Source organism: Cornus florida, unplaced genomic scaffold (assembly GCF_030987335.1).
Source record: "Cornus florida cultivar Cherokee Brave unplaced genomic scaffold, ASM3098733v1 CherokeeBrave_3.0.0_Hap2_Chr11, whole genome shotgun sequence".
Lineage (NCBI taxonomy): Eukaryota > Viridiplantae > Streptophyta > Magnoliopsida > Cornales > Cornaceae > Cornus > Cornus florida.
Window position 1 is genome coordinate 75,145,341 of NW_026775581.1, and position 22,518 is coordinate 75,167,858.

The window sequence follows — 22,518 nt, forward strand, 5'->3', positions numbered from 1 at the left end:
GATTAATGAGGACAATTAGGGTGTTGCAATATTGGTGTATGTGTGTATTTGGTTGATTTAACAAGCAAGGATGACTAATTAAGTATACATAGTCTAACTAACATGTGAAAAGCACAATATATCTAGCAATTAAGTATATATTGTTTAAATAGCATGTGAAAAGCACAACATATCTAGCAAATCATTGATCCTTTTCATTAAGCTCACAATCCAAATACAACACAAGATTAGAGACATATGCTACTTGCATTCAAAAGTATGGAGCATCAAACAACTAGCATGGATTGTCTTCCCATCTAATATTATACTATCACTAAACTACAATTAAGCCATTGAAATTGAACTAATTTAGCTAAGAAGGAGACACAATCCATCAAGATATGAGCATGAACCATCTAGAGAATCACAAGAACATTCTTTTAAACACAATGTTTTGGCAATCTCTAAATCGATGGCATCAATACACATAGACATGCATCAATAACACAAAATCTAGAGATAAACATATGAACATCTATTCTAACATACATAGACATATGGATAGGATGAAATAACCAATTGGAAGCATTAAACCACATAAATCATTGAATAAACAAGATCTATGTATATCAAAGTGTCAAAACATCAATTACAACACTAATCCCTCAATAATACACAAGATTAAGATATAGAAAGCATGCTTGGGGCTAACTCTAGCCCTAATAGGATGTCTGGCCACTCATAGTGAGGATGCTCCAACCCTTAAGGGCTAACTCCATGGAAGAGGTTTGCTCCTTGTTGATGAAGATCTCTAATGGTGTCTTTAGCCTTCTTCTTCTTCTAAACTTCCTTTCCAAGAGATGATATCAAAAATAATGTTGGCTCCTTTTGAAAAAGCAATCCTTATCCTTATATAGATATGTCAAAATGACACCCAAAATGAGCTGGGGTCGTGCACACAATATTCCCTAATGATTGGATAAAGGACAACTTTCAATGGGATGAAATTTTAACTTTTTCGCATTGGAGGAAGTTCGATCGATCAAAAGGAAGTGAGATCGATCGAAAGTAAGTGAGATCGATCGAACTTAGGCTGGATCGATCCAACTGGCTGAGCTTTTTGGAAAAAGACAAATTCGAGATATTTATTGGAAAAGGACAAAAGTGGTTAGTGGGTGGTACAGTTGTGGATATGATCAATCATTTGGATAAGGACAAAGGTGTTCGATCGATCGAAGAATGATGTTGGATCGATCGAATTTTTGGACTTAAGTGCTTTGGGTCAAGGCTTGGATCTATCTTAAAGTGCTGAGATCGATCAATGTTCGATCGATCGAACCTTGGACTTAGATCGATCGAACTTGCTACTTTGCTTCATTTTGCTTCTTTCTTCCTCCATTTTGCTCCTTTCTTTGTTCAATCTCAGAATTGTTTCAATTAAGCTCTTATTTGGCTGAGTTAGCTTATTTTCGGGATAAGTGCCTGAAAATGGAAATAATACGGAATCAATCTAAAATGGTAAAGTAAGATAGATAAAGGTACTAGAATGCCTAAGATTAAGGGGTTTAAATACGCACTTTTCAGTGCTCATCACCCATCAAACTAGTCACAATTGTAGCACACATCAATCTAGAGAATCAAGGAATTTACAATAATAAGCCACGGAATATCAAATCAAGTAAAGATTGTCTACCTACCTATAAGCATAAGTATAATCCATCAAATTAATTGACAAACCTATCTAATAAAAACCATATCTAACTATCCCTAGATTCTTAATTAACCACACATAGATATGTAATTAATATAGAGAAACTAGTGTAAACATCAATTCCCAAATAATCACACATAAGACAATATGTAATCATAAAGAGAATCAATAGGAAGAATTAAACCATATGAATCATGTGAGACATAATTCTCAATTTAATCACAAATAGATATATAAATAAACTAGAGAATTAAAAGGAAGAATTAAATCATAAAAATTATAGAAATAAACCAAGATTCATTTTATTCACAAGATTATAACACTAATCACAAGAAATTATTCCCTAAAAAGTATGAAAGAGATAGAGGTTTAAATTACAAACTTGGGGCTCATCCAAGCCCCAAGGAGAAGTCTAGCCAAACACAGAGGAGGTGGGTGTGATCTTCGAACCCTCAAGGGCAATCCCCAAACATGGCTCTATCTTCTTCTTCTTCTTCTTTATTGAATTTTATAGAGAGAGAATGTACTATAGATCTTGAGATATGTTCATGGTGCCTCCACTTTTCTTTTTTCTTCTAACCCCTAATCTTTAACTTTTCTAGAGAGAGAAAAATAAAATTACAATAAAATAAAATTGAAGACTAAAGATACATTACAAAATGGTTCAATTCCTCCTTTATAAAAGGTCCTTGGAGTAGTGAACAATTCAAAAAATAAACCCTCAAAATATCTAATCCCATAACTATGTGGTAGGTAGAGTTCGGACGCACGGGAAAAAAACAGCTCGCTGCCAGCACATTTTCGATCGATCGAATAAATTTTCGATTGATTGATTCGATCGATCTAAAATATCTTTGATCGATCGAAGAAATCTTCAATCCATCCAAATTTTCAGCATTTTTGACCTTTTTTCGAATTTTTCTGAAATCTTCTAGGAACTTTTGTTTGACTCCAAAAAGACTATAATAGACCATTTTTAGCCCGTTTGAACCTTATTAACCTGAAATAGACAAAAATACAAATATGTACTAAAACAGTAAAATAAAGATAGATGAATGGACTAAAATATCCTCGCTTAGGTGCTAAAATGCATCACATTTGGACACTCATCACATCCCCAAACTTAGATATTGCTAGTCTCTAGCAATGAACTACAAGGAGAAGAAAGAAATAAACATCTAAGTAACTATGAACTAGAAAACAATAAAAGGATAACACCACTTTCGTAGGAACACGATTGTATTTAGCATATGCAACAAGCCTTTTAAACCCCTAGGTTACCCCTAATGGACGAGTGAAGTCTCGTGAAGGTTTCTAGAAATGATACCCATAAACATTAAGCTATTTCTCACTAAGGAGGGAAACCAATATACAAAACAAGCATTGGGAGAAAACTACCTCAAGTATGCAATTTTTCAACCCTTTCCAAGCAATCTCCCAAAATATCAACATCAAGTAAGCAAGTATGGTCCTCCACACATCAAAAAAATGATCATGCAAATCAAAACAACTCTAGAATCCTTTTTAAGTGAACTGGCATCAAATATGTTGCTATCTAAGCCAACTAAAGAAATAATCACATCATTACCCTCAAACTAGCACACAAATCTAGTCCTGATCATGAAAACAAAGAGTGGACCTTTTATTAAAGCTTATTCAACTAGGTGCACTTATTCTTTTCACTCGATATTTTTATTTATTTTTTATTTTTTTATTATTATTTTTTTTTTAGAGATCAAAGATGGAAGCATGGTACAATGTGTTAATCTATTACGCTTTATAGCGATCCATGAGGTCGAGCGTTAGGTCAATGACTCCTAAACCAGACAGTTTTAGGGTATTAGGTGTTTAAACACCCCTAAGGACTTACAAGCTCAAATTAACTAGGCTACAAATTAAGACAACCTCCATCGAATCATTTCTCACTTCTCACCTTTTGGGAGAAGTCCTCACTTTTTATTATTTTTATTTTATTTTTATTTTGAATTATTAACCTAGAGTTTGGGCCCTCCACCTTTCAGCGTGAGAAATTCAATACTTGATGAGGCTAGAATCCCGGCTACTCAATGAAAAGGGATTGCTATCCACTTTTATCAAGATGAAAGCTTTTAATGCATTACTAACTCAATTGAGATATAACCAAATCAATAATCAACAAAGCATATACCCCACAAATGAATGCTAGTGTGTGCCTGTGCTAGTGTAGAATCCTAGAGTGAATCTCAAAACAATCACAAAATCAAGATGATGTGGACCACAAATGCAAGCAAGATATCAATCTTTCGAAAATTTTACTCCTAAATGGCATCCACAAAGCATACAAGGAGTATTGGACTCTTAAATCAAGCAATTTTTAAATTCTAAGTATCATGATCCTCAAAAGATCAAAATCATAGCTCAAATGGATCCTAAATTTCAATCATACAATTAAGTCTCAAACTTGAGTAAAATGCAACAAAGTTACCTTACCTCCAAACTTAAACCTCACATTGTCCTCAATGTGCAATGAAAATAATGGAAAAGATGGAAAGAATATACCGTGGTAGAAAAGACATGAAACCCGGTAGTGATCCATTGGGAAAGAGTGCACCCCCAAACTTGGAATCAATAACCTACTTGAATAACCATACTAGCAAACTCACGTCAAATATCAAATGGGATAAGAATAAACAAATCAAACATTCTAAGGCAATATAGTATAAGATGAAAGAGAGATATGAGATCAAGCCCAATAGAAAAAATGAAAGTAGCATGACTACATATAAGGGCACAATGGTGAATTTTTGTTTTTTTTTATATTTTTCATTTAATGAAAGCAAGTATATACAAAATGCAAGAAAATCAAAGAATAAAATGTATGAACAAAATACAAAGAGAAAAATAAAAAAGGTAAAATGTAATGAAAGAATATGTACAACGCAAGAAATAAAAAATAAAAAGTAAGAAAGGATGCAAGAACAAAATAATGAAAAATAAAACTTTCTTTTTCTTTTTCTTTTTTTTTTTTTTTTTTTTTTTTTTTTTAAGACATAACAAGTATGTACACACATATAAAAATAAAACAAATAAACATGCAATGAATAAAAATGCTAGGAAATAAGAGATGCAAAAAGATTTTTTTTTTTTTTTTTTTTGAACAGTGCTCGATCAATCGAAAGTGGGCTCGATCGATCGAAAAGCTTGTAGAATGATGCCCTGGGAACAAAAATTTGACGCAATTCTGATCGATCGAAATTATTTTCGATCGATTGAGACCATTTTTGATCGATCGGAATAAGCATTGATCGATCGAAAAAGTCTTCAATCGGTTGAACTGCCTGGGCACAAATTGTTGAATTTCGAAAAATTTTCAAAGGCAAAAATTTTCTAAGACCCCAAAATGCTTGAATATGGTCTGAAAACTTGATTTTTGACAATGAAATGCAATGGAACATATCTAGACGCTGCAAGAAGCAAAAAATAAAAAGAAATGGAAGAGGAATAGAGTTGTGAAACTCTATGAATGCTAGTGTTTAACGTCTCTAGCAAAACGTTGGATCACTCACTAGTCGAACGAATCAAAAAATGGATATGAACCATCTTCATTAACCCTCTTGTCAATTTTCCCTCGTGGATCATCTTTCACAACAATGTAAACATCCTCTTAAAGAATGACTTGAAAAGAAATTATGAAAGATGCAATTTGTTTCTTTTCATCCATGGTCTTAAAAATAAAATCAATGATGGGCGGCCTTGCACTTGGCAAGGCAAAGTCTTTCAAAGACTCAATTGGGTTAATAGGAAACACCCTCTCTTCATCCCTCTTCTCTTCCTTAAAAATCACCATCTCCTCACCTTCCAAGTTAGCTAAGGAGTCTATTAAAGAGTTTATTTCATTTTTAGAGCTATCAATGTCAAAACCACAATTTTTATTGATTTTAAAAAACATGTCTCAAGAGGGTCTTTGGAGATAATAGAAGGAAGGTTCTTTTCAACAAGTTCCTCCTCCTTCTTTCCTACCTCTATAGTGGTTAACATCTCCTCACTTTCTAAAGTATCAAAAGCCGAGATAAAATCATGATCAAACCAAGGAAAATCCTTATAAGTCATGTTGTGCTCTATTGGGCAAGCCACTAACTCATTTGCCAGCTTCCTCCTCTACACAAGATAGAGTGCTAGGCATTAGCTCACTTACTACTTCTTCCTCTTCACTCTCATCATCCTCATCTATATAAATTAAAGTTCTTGCCATTTTTTCATTTGCCTCTTCCTCCTTCTATTGATGAGAAAGAGTACTTGCAATTTGCTCAACTTGAGCTTCAAGCTTGGCTAAAATTTGAGAATGTGAAAGGATAAGTTGAGTTTGTGAATTAAGCCTATCAAGTAGAGCTAACACTTTTTCTTGAAACTCGGGTGAATAAGGTGATGGAGGTGGTTCTTCATAACATGGTGGGGGAGGGTAATAGTCATAAGGAGGGTTAAAAGGGTGATCAAGCCCATAATAAGATGATGCATGAAATGAATTGGACACAATCTCATAAGGATTAAAATATGATGGAGCATAAGGTGAAGGAAAGAAATTCCCCCCCAAACTTGGATCAAATAATGGCTCCATTCACATTAAAAATCTAAATGCAAGAAAACTTTTTGGCCTCCACACGGGCCAATGCTTGGACAAAAATTTAAGCAATATAATGAGCCTCAATAAGGGCTATCACAAGCATGCCAAGAAATGCACAATTAAAATACAAGAGTTCCAACAATTGCTCACAAAGGTCCTTAAGCAACTTCAAATTTTAATGTTAGCTTTAAACTCTAATGATTGCTTCAAGTTCCAAAGTTTGTCTTTCTTGTAGTCAAGTCCCTAATTGAACATATAATATCAAAAGTGAGAAATGAATATACAATGGAAAATAAAATAAAAATAGAAACAATCCAATGAACACTATTGTCTAGTTTAATTCCAACAAAACCGTTAATCCCTGACAACGGTGCCAAAATTTGACGAGCCCCTTTCTATGTGTTTAGAAAACGAACTTTGTAATGCGAGAGGTCGCTTCGCAAGGTCAAAATATGATTGTGGTTTAGGAAGCCTTTAAAATTCAAATTTACATTTATAAAACCACTATAGCGACTAATGAAGTATAGCGAGTAGGGATCGTCCACAGAGATTATACGTGTTGGAATTTAATTTCGACTCTAATGTACCAAATGATTGCAAAGAGAGAGATATGTTGATTAAACTAAGATGCAAGGAAATTAAAATGCAATTAAAATAAACTAAGTTGGTTAGGGATTTAAGAGATGAGAGTGAGGTCTTGGGGTGTATTGGAATTGCCACCAAACTTATTCACCAAACCACACACTTTCAACTAATTTGGGGAAAACCTTCTTGTGAATAAAATGCGACTACAATTGCAATATTAAGCATCGACCATCAAATTCAATAATGATTTGTCTACCTAACCAACAATTAAACTAAATGTAGAACAACCCATCAATTCTAAGCATGACTCATCAAACTAGTCACAATTGTAGCACACATCAATCTAGAGAATCATGGAATTTGTAATAATAAGCCATGGAATATCAAATCAAATAAAGATTGTCTACCTACCTATAAACATGAATTAAATTGTAGAACAACCCATCAAACATAAGTATAATCTATCAAATTAATTGACAAACCCATCTAATAAAAACCATGTCTAGCCATTACTAGATTCTTAATTAACCACACATAGACATGCAATTAATATAGAGAAACTAGTGTAGAGATCAATTCCCAAATAATCACACATAAGACAATATGTAATCACTAAGAGAATCAATAGGAAGAATTAAACCATATGAATCATGTGAGACATAATTCCCAATTTAATCACACATAGACATGTAAATAAACTATAGAATTAAAAAGAAGAATTAAATCATAGAAATAAACCAAGATTCATTAAATTCACAAGACTATAAAACTAATCACAAGAAATTATTTCCCAAAAAGTATGAAAGAGATAGAGGTTTAGATTACAAACTTGGGGCTCGTCTAAGCCCCAAGGAGAAGTCTAGCCAATCATGGAGAAGGTGGGTGTGATCTTGGAACCCTCAAGGGCAATCCCCAAACATGGCTCCATCTTCTTCCTCTTCTTCTTTATTGAATTCTATAAAAAGAGAGTGTACTGTAGATCTTAAGATGTGTTTTTGGTGCCTCTACTCTTCTCTTTTCTTCTAACCCTAATCTCTAACTTTTCTAGAGAGAAAAAAATAAAATTACAATGAAATAAAATTGAAGACTAAAGATATATTACAAAATGGTTCAATTCCCCCTTTATAAAAGGTCCTTAGAGTAGTGAACAAGTCAAAAAATAAGCCCTCAAAATATCTAATCCCGCAACTATATGGTAGGTATAGTTCGGGCGCGTGGGAATAATACAGCTCACTGCCAGCACATTTTCAGTCTCTTCGATCGATCGAAGAAATCTTCGATCCATCCAAATTTTCAGCATTTTTGACCTTTTTCTGAATTTTTCTGAAATCTTCTAGGAACTTTTGTTTGACTCTATAAAGGCTGTAATAGACCATTTTTAGCCCATTTGAACCTTATTGACCTGAAATAGATAAAAACACAAATAAGTACTAAAATAGTGAAATAAAGATAGATGAATGGACTAAAATACCCTCGCTTAGGTGCTAAAATGCATCATATCTGAGCACTCATCAACCTACCTAGGTGTCAAGTGCACGTAAAGGTTAAAAGTAAGATTTTGCACAAAGACTAAAACACCCCTCCACAAACACAAAATCCCATTCATGCTATTATCATGAAAATGTCCACAATACCCTTTCACAACTAATCAAATGCCAATTATGCTATTTTGCATAATAAAAGTCTATAATACCCTCCAACAATTTCTAAATACCAACTATGTCCTTTGCATAGCAAAAAGTCCACAATACCCTTCACAAAATAAATAAATGTCATTTACACAATAAAAATCAATAATGGCCCTTATAAAATAATTAAATGACAATAAAATAAAATAACCACATTTGCAATTAATCATAATCCTAACAATAAAATAAATAATGCATACATACCAACATGTCTGGAAAATGATAAAAATGCAAGTTCTCATAGTCTTTCCAACATACAAGGATTTCATCCCCGAAATCAAGTCATACCTGGGAAAGAAAACAAACCCTGATACGTAGAACGAACATCATGTTCTCGTTCCCACATAGTCTCCTCAACACCATGATGTCGCCATAAAACCTTCATGAGAGTCACCATTTTACCCCTTAACACTTTGTCTCGAGTGTCAAGAATCTGAATGGGTCCCTCCTCATAAGAAACATCCTCATCAATGTCAACATTGACACAACTCAACACGTGTGATAGATCCAGCTCATACTTCCGTAGTATCAAAACATGAAAGACATTATGGACCCTGTTCATCTGTGGTGGCAATGCCAATCTGTAAACAACCTTACCTACTCGATCCAAAATCTCAAACAGCCCAATGAAATGAGGTGACAACTTGCCACTTTTTCCAAACCGTAGTAACGTGGAGAAACCTTGACAAACACGTGGTTTCCCACCTCAAAGGATAACGGCCGTATCCGTCTATCTGCGTAACTTTTCTGTCAGTTCTGAGTAGTCAACAACCATTGCTGAATCAACTTAACATTTTCTGTAGTTTTCAAAACAATGTCTGGCCCTAAAACGGCTGTCTCACCCACCTCAGTCCAATAAACAGGAAAACGACAAGGCTTACCATACAATACCTTAAAAGAAGCCATCTTAATGCTCGACTGATAGCTATTATTGTAGGCAAACTCAACAAGAGGTAAATGGTCTTCGCAACTACCACCAAAATCAAGTACATAGGCCCGAAACATATCTTCCAAGATCTGGATAGTACGCTCCGATTAGCCGTTCATCTGCGGATGGAATGCTAAACTAAAATGCAACGGTGAACCAAACGTTGTATGAAGCCCTTGCCATAACTTCGATGTGAACTTGGCATCCCTGTCCAAAACAATGGCCACCGAAACGCCATGCAACCTCACTATCTCTCTAACATACAATCTGCCAAGTACCTCAGCAGAATATGTCACCTTAACAAGCAAAAAGTGAGCTGTCTTAGTCAATCTATCAATAATGAACCAAACAGACTCATTACCCCTCTGTGACCTTAGAAGCCTGTCACAAAATCCATAGCAATACACTCCTATTTCCACTGTGCTACATTTAATGGCTGCAATAAACTTACTGGTCTCTGATGTTCTGCCTTTACCTGCTGATAGGTAAGACATCTAACAACAAACTGAGCTACATTTATCTTCATTCCGTTCCACCAATACTGGCATCTCAAATTATGATACAGTTTGATACAACCTAGATGAACAGTAAAGCGAGAAGTGTGAAACTCCCGTAGCACGTCCTCCCGATAAATCATAGGAACCACAAGCAAACCTTTGAACCGTAAACCACCATTTGTGTGTAAGGTCCAGTCCTTTACTGTGTCCCCACCTAAAATCAACTGATGAATGGTAGCTAAATCTGAATCCTGTCTCTGTGGCTCAATTATCCGTGTAATAAGAGTAGGTTGAACCACAAGACTAAACAGAAAAGCTGACTCACAACCAATACTATCATCATAACATTGCAATCCCATCTCTGCTATATCCTCTAACATCTTCCATTTCTGAATGGTTAACCCATCCAAAACTCCATGATATTTCTGGCTTAAGGCATCTGCTACTACATTTGCCTTACCCAGATGATACTACAAATCAAAATCATAGTCCTCCAAATACTTAACCCATTGCCTCTATCTGTTGTTCAAGTCCTTCTAAGAGAAAAGGTATATAAGACTCTTATGATCCGAGAACACCTCAAATCTTTCACCATACAAATAATGCCTCCAGCTTTTTAATGCAAAAACAATTGCTGCCAACTCTAAGCCATAAGTGGGATAGTTAAACCTAGTGAATCTTCAATTGTCTAGATCCATAAGCCACTACCTTGTCACCCTGCATCAACACACAACCCAAACTATCCCGAGAAGCATCACAAAAGACAACATAACCTAAGCCACGCTCAGGTATCACCAATACTGGAGTTGTAGTCAATCTAGTCTTCAACTCCTGAAAAGATGACTCACAAGCTTCAGTCCAATCAAATCTGATCCCCTTTCGAGTCATTCGAGTAATAGAAGCGACTAAGCGAGAAAACTCTCACAAACCAGCGGTAATAACCTGCTAAGCCAAGAAAACTCCGAATCTCAAACACATTCTTGGGATATTCCCAATCCATAACTGATCCTATCTTCAAAAGATCAATTAATACACCACTGCCTGAAATAACATGTCCTACAAATTTCACCTCTTGTAGCCAAAATTCACACTTTGAATACTTGACATACAAATGGTGTTCCCTCAGCATCTGTAACACTATCCTCAGATGGATCTCGTGATCCTCCCGAGATCATGAATATACAAGAATGTCATCCACAAACTTGTCCTGATACCTGTGAAAGACACGGTGCATTATATCCATGATTGCCGCTGGTGCATTAGCCAACCCAAAAGGCATCACAATGAACTCCTAATAACCATATTGCATACGAAAAGCTGTCTTCAGAATATCCTCATCTCGAACTCGTAACTGGTAATAACCAGACCTCAGATCAATCTTGAAAAAGCAAATAGCTTCCCTCAACTGATCAAATAGATCGCCAATCCGCAGTAAAGGATACTTGTTCTTGATGGTTATATGATTCAATTTCCAATAATCTATGCACAACCTCATAGAACCATCTTTTTTCTTTACAAACAACATAGACGCTCCCCATGGTGAAACACTAGGCCGAATAAAACCCTTCAGGCTCAAATCATCCAATTGCTTCTTTAATTCTTCCAGCTCTGCTGGTGCCATATGATACGGAGCCATAAAAATCAGCGCAGTACTAGGCATCAAGTTAATCACAAACTCAACCTCTCTTCTGGAAGGTAAATCCCGTAAGTTATCCTAAAACACATCCAAGAAGTCACAAACAACTGACTGATAAACTGTCCCCACATCACCATCTTTTTCAGCTAGATTGCGGGTTAAGAAGAAATCACAACAGTTTTGACCACGAACATCATAACAAGCTGAAACCAAGGAATTACCCCAATCTTCCATACACACAAAACAATCGCCCTTTGGCGTACACACTAAAACTCTACCACTAAAGCAATAAATCGTGGCATTAAATGATGATAACCAATCTATTCCGAGAATGACGTCAAACCCTGCTCCAGAATGATAAGATCAAACACAAGAGTCTACTTTCGAGGTAACTATAAAGCCTCCTGAACAACAAGTATCGCTCAAGTTACAACCAATTCCCCATTTCTGTCAGTGTCCTGACATCGTATATTTGAGCTGGGTTTGGTTCAAAATGTTCGGCTGGTCCATTTGGTTATCCCATGCCCAAATAACAATAACAGTATTACTGACCCACTTAAATCAAATCACAAGTCACTGAGACTTACATCTAGCACCAATTGCAATTGATAACTTCCCCAAACATCAGGATCCAATTCTGGACTCCTTGCCATTAATCACAACTGAACATTCCACTATCTCGTAAGAAAAACACAAACCTGTGCTAAACACTAATCAGTGCACCACTAAACTATACTGCATTGGTAACACTTTACGATACAAACCCAACCAAGTCTAACGAGGACATCTGACCACACTAGAGATCACCACGCTACTCAAACCCCATGAACCACTAACTAACGTATCTACAGTCCCAAACTGACTCACATGGATAAAAATCTTTAAACACATAACATGTTTTGTCATAATCAAATAAACATGTAATCACGTATACACGTAAACATGTTTGTAAAGAAAAATAATTAAACACATAATCATGTAAGACAATGTGACCTACTACACTCACAGCTATAGACAGACCTCTACCCGTCGTCCCTATGTTATAGAAACCATACTCTGATACCACTTTTGTCACGCCCCAAGACTGTAGTCCAGATTGTGAACTCAACACACAATGATCACAATCTCGTGATCATAAATATTCCTATAACCTGTCTCAATCACATTCACCTATCTATTCTCATTATAAAACCATAACAGAAAATTAAATAGATAAGATGCTCCCATTTCAATTTTAAAGTTTCTTAGTTTGAACAACATTTAATACATGCCTGGGATATTTTTAAGAAATATTACAATACATTGTCCATTATACAGAATGAAAACACCACAACACCAGCCTCGACTCTGTCTACAACTGAGGAGGAACACCCTCCACACCATCCATGCCATGACCTAAAAAGATATATATAAAATAGGAATGAGCAACCACAGCTCAATGAGAATTGCCTAAAACGCGCTTCTTAATACCTCTGTGAATCTATACAAAGAATAGATAAAAAATAAAGGGATCATGTAGGCTCGAGAAAGACATGATGTCATGTGAGATAATAATATGAAGTGCCATGCAATGCCAATGCTAGTGCTAATGCCACTGACACTTCTCATTTCCCAAAACCTCATTCCATAAAAAAAAAAAAGTTAATGTAATCCGCCTAGGGCTGCTCCCCAGTACCACGAAAAGAGATTTAATCATCTATCCCTGATACAAGGCAACTCCTTGTGATCATTTGGGGCCTAGTGACACAACTTCATGTAAGCAACTCCTACGTCTTCTCTAAATTTCCATTAACTGCACGGATGCAAAGCCACTCCTTGTTATCCAGCTACATAAACATAAGGCAACTCCTTTGTCCAGTTTTAAAATTATTTATTCATTTCCACATCCTAACCTCATAGGTAAAAGGCACCTCCCTGTTATCCGATTCTCCAAACCATCTAATGAGATGTTTTCACTTCCCTTTCCATTCTAACCTCAACCCCATGACCATGCAAGATGAATGCACATTTGTGTCATGCCCCAAAGTTTCTATACAACAAAACAGATTCATTCGTAGTTGTTTACCTTCATCTTTAAAAATTCATAACAATTTCAATTCTATATCAAATTTGGTGATTCTAAAGCCCAATGAAAGATTAAACACTATAATTTGAAAGTATCAATTTAGTTTAACAAAATCCTTTCCCAATTGGAACAGTTTTGACCCACAACTTTGAAACAAATTCTGTCCAGAAAACAGATTTCCAGCTTGTAGCTTCCAACTTTGAAAAATCATGAAAAATCCAATTCTCATCCAAATTGAACGAATCCAAAGACCATTGACAGTTTAAAGACCATATTTTCAAAATAAAATTTTGTTTTACCAAAATACCTTACCATTTAAAGCAGTTTTGATAAGAAAACTCAGACAAATTCTACGTCCAACCTAGAATTTCCAACAAGATGACTCTAACTTTAGAAATTCATAATAAATTCATTTTTCAACCAAATTGTGTGAAACCAATTCTCAATGAAAGATAATTAACTATAGGGTAAAGTGCAAAAAAAAACCCTAAACTTTACTCTCTCTCCCTAAAAACCCCCCTGAACTTCTATTTTGACAATAAACCCTTTAAACTATTTCAATTTTTGTAATAAACACCAGGCAACACTGTTCCAGCAAGTTTTGTCAGTGAAATGCGCACGTGGCCTATGCTGCAATTCGAATGTGGCAATTTTACCCTTATTTAATAAATCTCCAAATTGAACCCTTTTTTAGTCTACAGTTAACCATACCTCCCCAATAGCTTCCTTCCCTAACGTCACCTCTCTCATGGAGTTCTCATTCTCTGTAAACACTCTCCAACTATTCAACAATCAGTAACGTCCCTCTTAAAACTATGATACAAAGAGGAAATAAGTATACAAGTCATATATGTGTGTGTGTATATATATATAATTACACAGACCTGAGACCTATCTCATGGATCCCTTCATAAAATTCAAATACACCTATGCTAGCAATATCAATAATCTTTTTTCCTGATTTTTCAAAATTGCCTATTTGCTTCTTTCTTTAACATGCCTTCAAAATTTCTCTCTTCCGTCAGTCTCCACCGGCACTAACGCCGGCGCAATATCGCCTCCCCTCACCACCATTCAACAGAAGGCACTTTTCATGGCCGACTGTCACCATCGCAAATATATATATATATATATAGTTGAATAGAGGCCTTTTAAGAAGCTAGACCACGGATCACCACTTTATTATTCTCCAAATTCAAGTTCTCCAACTAGTGTCGCAGCCGGCGATTTGTTTGTGACATGGTCGTTGCTCGTCGAATAGTTTTACAAGGAGAAGTTAATTACTCAGGTGTTGAAGATTGGAGTCAGTGGTGTGGAATTCCAGATTTAGGATTATTGTGGGGAGAGACAAGATAAAGAGAGTTGTAGGTCGATTAATGACGTTTGGTAAAATCCAGAGCTTCACTCTGCCAAATTAGATTCCAATCAAAATATCCGGAGTTGGTGGCGGTTATCGCCGGTGATGGTCGTTGGCTGGTTCAATTGACGGAGGCTGCTACTGGTCGGTGATTCATTTGTTGCCGGACAAGGATATCGTACAGAGGGAGAGAGTAGAGAGAGAAAGAGCGTAAGGAGGTGTTTGGTTGCTAACATGAAGTAGTGTTTATGATATATATGGTGATGTGCTGGCAGATTCCTACTGGATATTGAGATTGGATTTTGATAAAACAATAAAACAACATCGTTTGCCCATAGGGTAAAATGGTAATCTTCTATTTTCGGTTAACTCTAGGGACGGCGACTTTTAATTTTGTCCTTAAATGCAACTTTTTAATAGTTCAGGGGGCAATGCTTAATTATGGGGGTTTTGTGCAATTACTTAATAGTATAGAAGGGTTTATTGCACTTTACCGTTAACCATATTATCATAATATCAATTCATCTCTAAAAGATAAATTTTGAATTTACATGAATTTGGGCAAAACAATAGCATGTAATTTCAGCCAAACAATTTCAGAATTTGCACAGAATTTCTGTTCAGTTTTTATACACTTTGCAACTTAAAATAAAAGGAATTAATTCACTAAAGGTAAAGGAATTGAAGGTTAGACAATCCTACGTCAAAATAGATGAAATCCCTTGCTAGAACAATTCTAAAACCACCCCAAAGAGGATTAAAATCAACAACTAGAAGGTGAAGATGAAATACTTGTTTGTAGTAAAACAAAAACCCCTTCTCCTTACAACACCACCAAAATGTCACTACAACAACCTCAATTTGGAACATGAAGATGATGACTATAGTGAAGGAAAAGAGGACGAAATGGTTTCTGCCAACTTTCTTTATATCATTCCTTTATACAATTGATATGTGATAATATGCAAAAGTGAGGCTTCATCACCTATCTAGTTGTCAAGCCCACGTAAAGGTCAAAAGTAAGACTTTGCACAAAGATTAAAACACCCCTACACAAACACAAAATCCCATTCATGCCATTTGCATGAAAAGGTCCACAATATCCTTTCACAACTAACCAAATGCCAATTATGCTATTTTGTATAATTAAAAGTATATAATACCCTCCAATAATTTCTAAATACCAACTATGTCCTTTGCATAGCAAAAGGCCCACAATACCCCTCACAAAATTAATAAATATCATTTACATAGTAAAAGCCAATAATGCCCCTGATAAAATAATTAAATGACATTTAAATAAAATAACTACATTTGCAATTAATCATAATCCTGACAATAAAATAAATAATGCACAAATGCCAACATATCCTGAATATAATAAAAATGCAAGTCCTCACAGAAGGGGTTATCCTTGCCTTCAAGCAGTTTCCTGATTCACAGAAGGGCCGATTACGAATTCGGTTAGTACCAAGGATATTTTGGTTATCTAACCCCTTAGGTCTAAAGACTCTAGCATACCCTAAAAAAAAAAAAAAAAAAAAAGAGCAAAACAATTGCCATTGAATGGAGTGGGGTCCAAGAGTCCGAAAAAGGTGCTTATTTTGATGTGTGACACTGGTGGTGGTCACCAGGCTTCTGCAGAAGCCATTAAAGCCGCATTTAACGAAGAATTTGGTGATGAGTATCAGGTTAATTTTAATGGATTAGTTGCAATTAATTTTGAAAATAGAATAAGTGGGTGTGTGTATATAAATATTGATTTTTGTTCTGTGCTTTTAAAGTGTGTGTGTTGCAGGTGTTTGTTACTGATTTGTGGACAGACCACACTCCTTGGCCGTTTAATCAATTGCGAAGAAGTTATAACTTCTTGGTGAAACATGGGCCTTTGTGGAAAATGACATATTATGCTTCTGCTCCGCGTCTGGTGCATCAATCCAATTTTGCCGCAACATCGACATTTATTGCTCGGTGAGACAATTCTCTTTATCTTTGGTTACATCACTGGTTTAATGTTCACATTTCATTGATTTTGGGCAAATATCAAATAGTCAAATATCTGTTCATAAAATCTGCAATAAAGCTTTGTGTACTATTGCATTGCAACAATTTTATCAGCTTATTAGGTTCTTTATGGAAATTATCTGATCACAAATTCACAATCAATATGAGAGAACTCCCTCCACATCTCTGCATTCCTGAATGAAAACTTTGATTTGAATTGATTGAGGAATTGAAAGATTACTCAGGTGTTTAGATTGGTTTCTAATCTCTGCTATTTTCTGATATTTTGCTCGTTCCATCTTGATGGGGGAGCCTGGGAGGATATATGGCTTAATCCTCCTTGTTTTCGATGTCATATTTGCTAGAAATGTGTATGCCTTGGTGATTAAATTTTGGGTGCATGGATGGAAGATACTAAGTCTTATGTATCATTTATTTATCAACTCTGTCACGACTCGCCTCGTCCTGTCTAGATATTGTTCGGTTCGCTCACTCTCTGTGCTCACGATTTTTAAAACGTGTCTACACATGGTGTCCACACATATAAGGCTCAACAACTTCTCCTCCACCCCAAGGTGATATGGGACATCATAATCACGCACTTGCAATATAGCTCAAGCCTTGGGGGTCCAATATTTCAAAGGAATATTGTAAAACTTGGCCCAAATAAGGACCTTCAATGTAGCTCCTCTGGTTAACTGCAATTTGGGGCGCCATATTTTTCTGCAAGATTAGGTAACAACCAACAAAATGCCAAGGGCCACCCTCCAAAACATGGATCAAAGAGATTTCAGATGAGAACTGAAAGAAAAAGAATCCAGGATTATTGGACAAAACATTCAAAAGACCATTATTGTTCCAAAGCTTTTTTGCAATATCAGAAACAAGGGAAAGGAGGTAATTGGCGACCTATGAAATATCCCGCCAAGGTATCTTTACTAGGTTGAAAGAACTTTAATTGGTGCTTTGTCACTGGTTTTTCAGAGACCAAAGAACTCTGAGAACCAGCATTACCCAATCCAATTGAGGAGCATTAACAAGCCCAGATTGATTTGGCAAAGGAGGTAAATACTGTCACGAATAGCATTAGAAGAGTTCTTACCAGAGTTAGTTAATTTCCCATTATCCATATCCGCTTCATGATCGGAAGGAATTTCACCTTTTTCAGCAGCACATGACCAGAAGTAAGCAGAGTACTGAACAGTACCCACCAGTGATTCACCGGGAAAGCATTGCCGATGATATTAGATGGAGAAGGCACTAGCTTAGACCAGAAAACGCTCAAGGGAAGCGCTGTAAATGCAAGAAAATCACCGGGAACTACGATTGCCAGTCACCCCAAAGATATGAAAACACAATTTGTTTATGTTTATTGAATACTTGAGCAATTAGGGAAAAAATTGTCTCCAAGGCACCTCTCACGGAGGCTGTCCTTGGAGGGGTAAATTGGTAATATGGCCCTTTTAGTAAAAAGGGTATTTACTTTGGCAGGTGTATATACATACATACATATGTATTTGTACAAGAATTTATACAAAATGAAATTCAAATTCCCTCCAAAACATAAAAGTGATTTCCCCCCAAAATTTTATTCTATATCCTCTTGATATTTCATTATTTCCCTCTAGATCTCTCTCCCTCTGAAATTGAAGTCTCTCTAATCCGGGCCAAAGACCAAGCTTCGTAAATTCCGGCAACAACCTCGTCAAACTAGCAAAACATTGTCCCTTTTCAAAGAAGCTCTGATTTAAAGTAGAAGCACCATACATTCTGGCGAGAACCACCATAGATTCTGGCGAGAAGTAGAGTTCCGCCACACATTTTGAGGCGAAATATAAGTCCACCATACGTTCCGGCAAGAAGCAGAAGGCCACCATACATTCCGTAGAAGTCCACCATACAATATTTGTAATTTTGTTTGTTTATCTACATTTTCATAAATTTGGTATGTTAAATTTGCAGAGTCCGTGATTTTATTTACCAGTTATAAGTGTTCATTTGTGATTTAAAAATATTTGTAATTTTGTTATTTTTCTTATTTATTACTATATATACCTTGTTATATTTTTCTTTTCTAAATTGGTCATGGTGATCGTGATCTGTAGTTGTGTGTCTCGTATTTTTTGTGGGTATATTTGTTAAACCAAATTAAGTAATGAATTTGGTGTATTTGAATGGAAATCCCTTCTCTTTTACTATATATATTACAGTATTATTTTTTACCCAAAATAGATTGATTAATCAATTATATTAGCTTTCATATCTATCTAATTTATTTTACACATTCCTCATGTATTGTCCTCGTATTGTATTATCATTTTAAGGGTTTTAGGAATTGAGAGATAATATGTTTTTTAGTGAAGTTTTAGAATGACATAACAATGTAAAACATGTTAAATTTATGGATTAATTTCTTTCTCCCCAATCTTTGTACCTACACAAATAGACATATTTTACAAATAGCATCAGAAATTAAATGTAATATGTTTCAAACCTAAATTATATGTAACATTTTAACTTACTTGTAACATATATCATATATTATTTTTCTGTGCCTTGAATCAATAAAAACATTAAATAAATTGAAAGCAAATTATAAACAAATTTTTAAATAGTTTCAATATACGAATTAATTTTTTCTTTTTGAGTTGAATAATAGAATTCGAGTGTTCTTCATGAGTGTGTGGATTGATTTCTTTCTTCCAAATATTTGCACCTACATAAATAAACATATTTTACAAATAACATCAGCAATTAAACGTAATATGTTTCAAACCTAAATTATATGTAACATCTTAACTTACTTATAACATGTATCATATATTATTTTAATGTGACTTACATCAATAAAAATATGAATTAAATTCAATATCAAACAAATATATTTTAGAATAACATAACAATGTAAAACATGTTAAATTTATAGATTAATTTATTTCTTCCCAATCTTTGCACCTATACAAATAAATATATTTTATGACTAACATCAGAAATTAAACGTAATATGTTTCAAACCTAAATTATATGTAACATTTTAACTTACTTATAACATGCATCATATATTATTTTTATGTGACTTGAATCAATAAAAACGTACATGAAATAAATTGAAAGCAAATTATAAATAAATTTTTTAAATAGTTTCAATATACGGAGTAATATTTCTTTCTGGGTTGAATAATAGAATTCGAGTGTTCTTCATGAGTGTGTGGATTAATTTCTTTCTTTCAAATATTTGCACCAACCACAAATAAACATATTTTATAAATAACATCAGTAATTAAACGTAATATGTTTCAAACCTAAATTATATGTAACATCTTAACTTACTTAAAACATGTATCATATATTATTTTTATGTGACTTGTATCAGTAAAAATATGAATTAAATTCAACATCAAACAAATATGTTTTAGAATGACATATAATTCATAAATTTAACATATTTTACGTTGTTATGTCATTCTAAAACATATTTGTTTGATATTGAATTTAATTTAAATTTTTATTGATACAAGTTACATAAAAATAATATGTGATACATGTTACAAGTAAGTTAAGAAGCTACATATATTTTAAATTTGAAACATATTACGTTAAATTAATGACGTTATTCGTAAAATATATTTATTTGCGTAGTTGCAAAGATTTGGAAGAAATAAATTAATCCATAAACGTAACATGTTTTACGTTGTTATGTCATTCAAAAACATATTTGTTTGATGTTGAATTTAATTCATATTTTTACTAATACAATTCACATAAATATAATATATGATACATGTTACAAGTAAGTTAAGATTTTAAATATAATTTAGGTTTGAAACATATTACGTTTAATTCATGATATTATTGGTAAAAATATGTTTATTTGTGTAGTGCAAATATTTGGAAGAAAGAAATTTAATCCATAAACTTAATATGTTTTACGTTGTTATGTCATTCTAAAACATATTTGTTTGACGTTGAATTTACTTTGATTTTTTATTGATACAAGTCACATAAAAATAATATATGATACATGTTACAAGTAAGTTAAGATGTTACATATAATTTAGATTTGAAACATATTATGTTAAATTAATGATATTATTCATAAAATATGTTTGTTTGTGTAGGTGCAAAAATTTGGAAGAAAAAAATTAATTCATAAATTTAACATGTTTTACGTTGTTATGTCATTCTAAAACATATTGGTTTGAACTTCAATTTAATTCATGTTTTTATTGATTCAAGTTACATAAAAATAATGTATGATACATGTTATAAGTAAGTTAAAATGTTACATATAATTTAGGTTTAAAACGTATTACGTTTAATTTATGATGTTATCGTAAAATATGTTTATTTGTGTAGGTGCAAAGATTGGGAAGAAAGAAATTAATCCATAAATTTAACATGTTTTACATTGTTATGTCATTCTAAAACATATTTGTTTGATATTGAATTTAATTCATGTTTTTATTGATACAAGTCATATAAAAATAATATATGACTATATCTATCAGTATATTTATAGATACAAGAGAACAAAAAAAAAAAAACAGAAATATAACGTAATTGGAAACCATTAAAAATAGATGATATATATATTTATTATCATTAAAAACAGATAATATACCATTAAAAATGTAATTGGAAACCATTAAAAACAGATAATATATTTATTACCATTAAAATAGATAATATACCATTAAAAACGTAATATATATGATTAAAAATATAGTTTTCTCTCACTAGATTTTCTCCCTAATTATATATATTATCTATTTAATAATTTTTTTTATTTGAAAAAGAAAAAAAGAAGATGAATGGAGTCGCAAAATTAGAAATAGATGACGCAAGATCAAAGTTTTGGGCACCGACGATGTTTCCGGCAAGATCAAGTGAATTCCAGGAGAAGAGGAAGGTTGAGATCAGGAAGGTTGAGATCGATATTGGCCGGTCTTGGCCTTAGTGCCGCGAAACTCACATACCATCGCATCGTAAGAGAGGAGATTGTGCTCCTTTGAATCCACGATGAACTTAATCTCTACATCCGCCATGGTTGGACCTCTGCGTGTGAGAGGTTTGAGATCTCATTTTTGGTCTTTAATTTTGAAAAGAGAAAAAGTAAAAATGTTATTTGGTAAGTAAATATTGATTTGGGTCCTATGTATAACTTTTGTATATCGTATGCGTATATGGTAAGTATGAATTTTGTCTGCAGTATTCATACATGGTAAAAGAAAGTAAGTTTGAAAAGTCAATGTTGAGTTGGCGCTTCATCATCAGTGACAAGGCAATGACTGGGCAAGCTAAGCTGACTTGGCTTCATCCTAGCCATTGGATCTGCCATGGACACCCTCCAGTGAGAGGTGCATGGAGACGATTCGCACCCTTATGTCATAATGGGTAAATTTTTATTTTACGAGGATTGGTCCAAATCATCTAAAAATTTCTCATCAGGATAGTTCAGTAACCAAATA

At 34.2% G+C, this 22,518-nt stretch overlaps 2 protein-coding genes across 2 annotated transcripts; one reads left to right on the forward strand and one right to left on the reverse strand.

Moving 5' to 3' along the window:
- Window positions 1–9,598: 9,598 nt before the first annotated feature.
- On the reverse strand, window positions 9,599–10,876 carry LOC132281309 (uncharacterized). The gene is made up of 3 exons (XM_059783024.1): window positions 10,697–10,876; window positions 10,068–10,458; window positions 9,599–9,966 (listed from the first exon to the last, which is right to left on the reverse strand). Exons 1-3 carry the CDS (start codon window positions 10,874–10,876, stop codon window positions 9,599–9,601), a joined length of 939 nt encoding a protein of 312 aa, XP_059639007.1.
- A 5,528-nt stretch (window positions 10,877–16,404) lies between these two features.
- LOC132281310 (monogalactosyldiacylglycerol synthase 1, chloroplastic-like) lies at window positions 16,405–17,021 on the forward strand. Its single transcript, XM_059783025.1, has 2 exons — window positions 16,405–16,737; window positions 16,845–17,021. Exons 1-2 carry the CDS (start codon window positions 16,654–16,656, stop codon window positions 17,019–17,021), a joined length of 261 nt encoding a protein of 86 aa, XP_059639008.1. The 5' UTR covers window positions 16,405–16,653.
- Window positions 17,022–22,518: the final 5,497 nt, after the last annotated feature.